The 1,571-nt window shown below is 48.2% G+C and overlaps 1 protein-coding gene across 1 annotated transcript in view; it reads left to right on the top strand.

The window, feature by feature from the left end:
- The window catches only part of AHNAK (AHNAK nucleoprotein), a 19,202-nt gene that overhangs the window by 8,496 nt on the left and 9,135 nt on the right, over positions 1 to 1,571 (top strand). The window contains exon 6 of the mRNA XM_006875007.1: positions 12 to 1,570. Within this exon, the coding sequence (XP_006875069.1) occupies positions 12 to 1,570 (1,559 nt within the window). The remainder of the gene's footprint in view (positions 1 to 11; position 1,571) is intronic.

The raw sequence follows: 1,571 nt of genomic DNA, 5'->3' as shown, positions 1-1,571 counted from the left end.
AGATGCCCAAGATGAAAATGCCCAAGTTCAGCATGCCCGGCTTCAAAGGAGAGGGCCCAGAAGTGGATGTGAACCTTCCCAAGGCCGACATTGACATCTCTGGACCCAAGGTGGACATTGAAGCCCCAGATGTGAGCCTTGAGTGTCCAGAAGGAAAGCTGAAAGGCCCTAAGTTTAAGATGCCAGACATGCACTTCAAGGCCCCCAAGATCTCCATGCCTGATGTTGATTTCAATTTAAAGGGACCTAAAGTCAAGGGAGATTTTGATGTTTCTGCTCCAAAGCTGGAAGGAGAATTAAAGGGCCCAGAATTGGATGTTGATATGCCAGATGTAGCGGTGGAAGGCCCAGATGGCAAATGGAAAAGTCCCAAGTTTAAGATGCCAGACATGCACTTTAAAGCGCCCAAAATTTCCATGCCAGACATTGATCTACACTTAAAAAGCCCCAAAATGAAGGGAGATGTGGACATAGACGTTCCTAAATTAGAAGGTGACCTTAAAGGGCCACATGTGGACATCAGTGGGCCAGACATTGACATTGAAGGACCAGATGGCAAACTGAAAGGTCCCAAGTTCAAGATGCCTGACATGCATTTCAAAACCCCCAGTATTTCAATGCCTGATGTGGACTTTAATCTGAGAGGACCCAAAATCAAGGGGGATGTAGATGTGTCTGTGCCTGAGGTAGAAGGTAAAATGAAAGTACCAGATGTGAACATCAAGGGCCCCAAAGTAGACATAAATGCTCCCGATGTTCATGGTCCAGACTGGCACTTGAAGATGCCCAAGATGAAAATGCCCAAGTTCAACATGCCTGGCTTCAAAGGTGAGGGCCCAGAAGTGGATGTGAACCTTCCCAAGGCCGACATTGACATCTCAGGGCCCAAGGTGGACATTGAAGGACCTGATGTTAACATTGAAGGACCAGAAGGAAAGTTGAAAGGACCTAAGTTCAAGATGCCGGAGATGAACATCAAAGCCCCCAAGATCTCCATGCCTGACTTTGATTTGCACCTGAAAGGTCCCAAGGTGAAGGGAGATGTGGACGTTTCTCTGCCTAAGGTGGAAGGTGACCTGAAAGGCCCCCAACTTGACATCAAAGGCCCCAAAGTGGACATCGATACCCCAGATGTTGATGTACAAGGCCCAGATTGGCACTTGAAGATGCCTAAGATGAAAATGCCCAAGTTCAGCATGCCTGGCTTCAAAGGTGAGGGCCCAGAAGTGGATGTGAACCTGCCCAAGGCTGATATTGATGTCTCAGGGCCCAAGGTGGACATTGATGTGCCAGATGTGAATATTGAAGGTCCAGATGCAAAGCTGAAGGGTCCTAAGTTCAAGATGCCAGAGATGAACATCAAAGCGCCCAAGATCTCCATGCCTGACTTTGATTTGCACCTGAAAGGACCCAAGGTGAAGGGCGATGTGGATGTTTCCCTGCCTAAGGTGGAAGGTGATCTAAAGGGTCCAGAAATTGACATCAAAGGCCCCAAAGTGGACATTGATGTCCCAGATGTGGATGTTCATGGTCCAGACTGGCACCTGAAGATGCCCAAGGTGAAAATGCCC

Source organism: Chrysochloris asiatica, unplaced genomic scaffold, assembly GCF_000296735.1.
Source record: "Chrysochloris asiatica unplaced genomic scaffold, ChrAsi1.0 scaffold00310, whole genome shotgun sequence".
Lineage (NCBI taxonomy): Eukaryota > Metazoa > Chordata > Mammalia > Afrosoricida > Chrysochloridae > Chrysochloris > Chrysochloris asiatica.
This window is presented reverse-complemented; position numbering and strand designations above follow the sequence as displayed.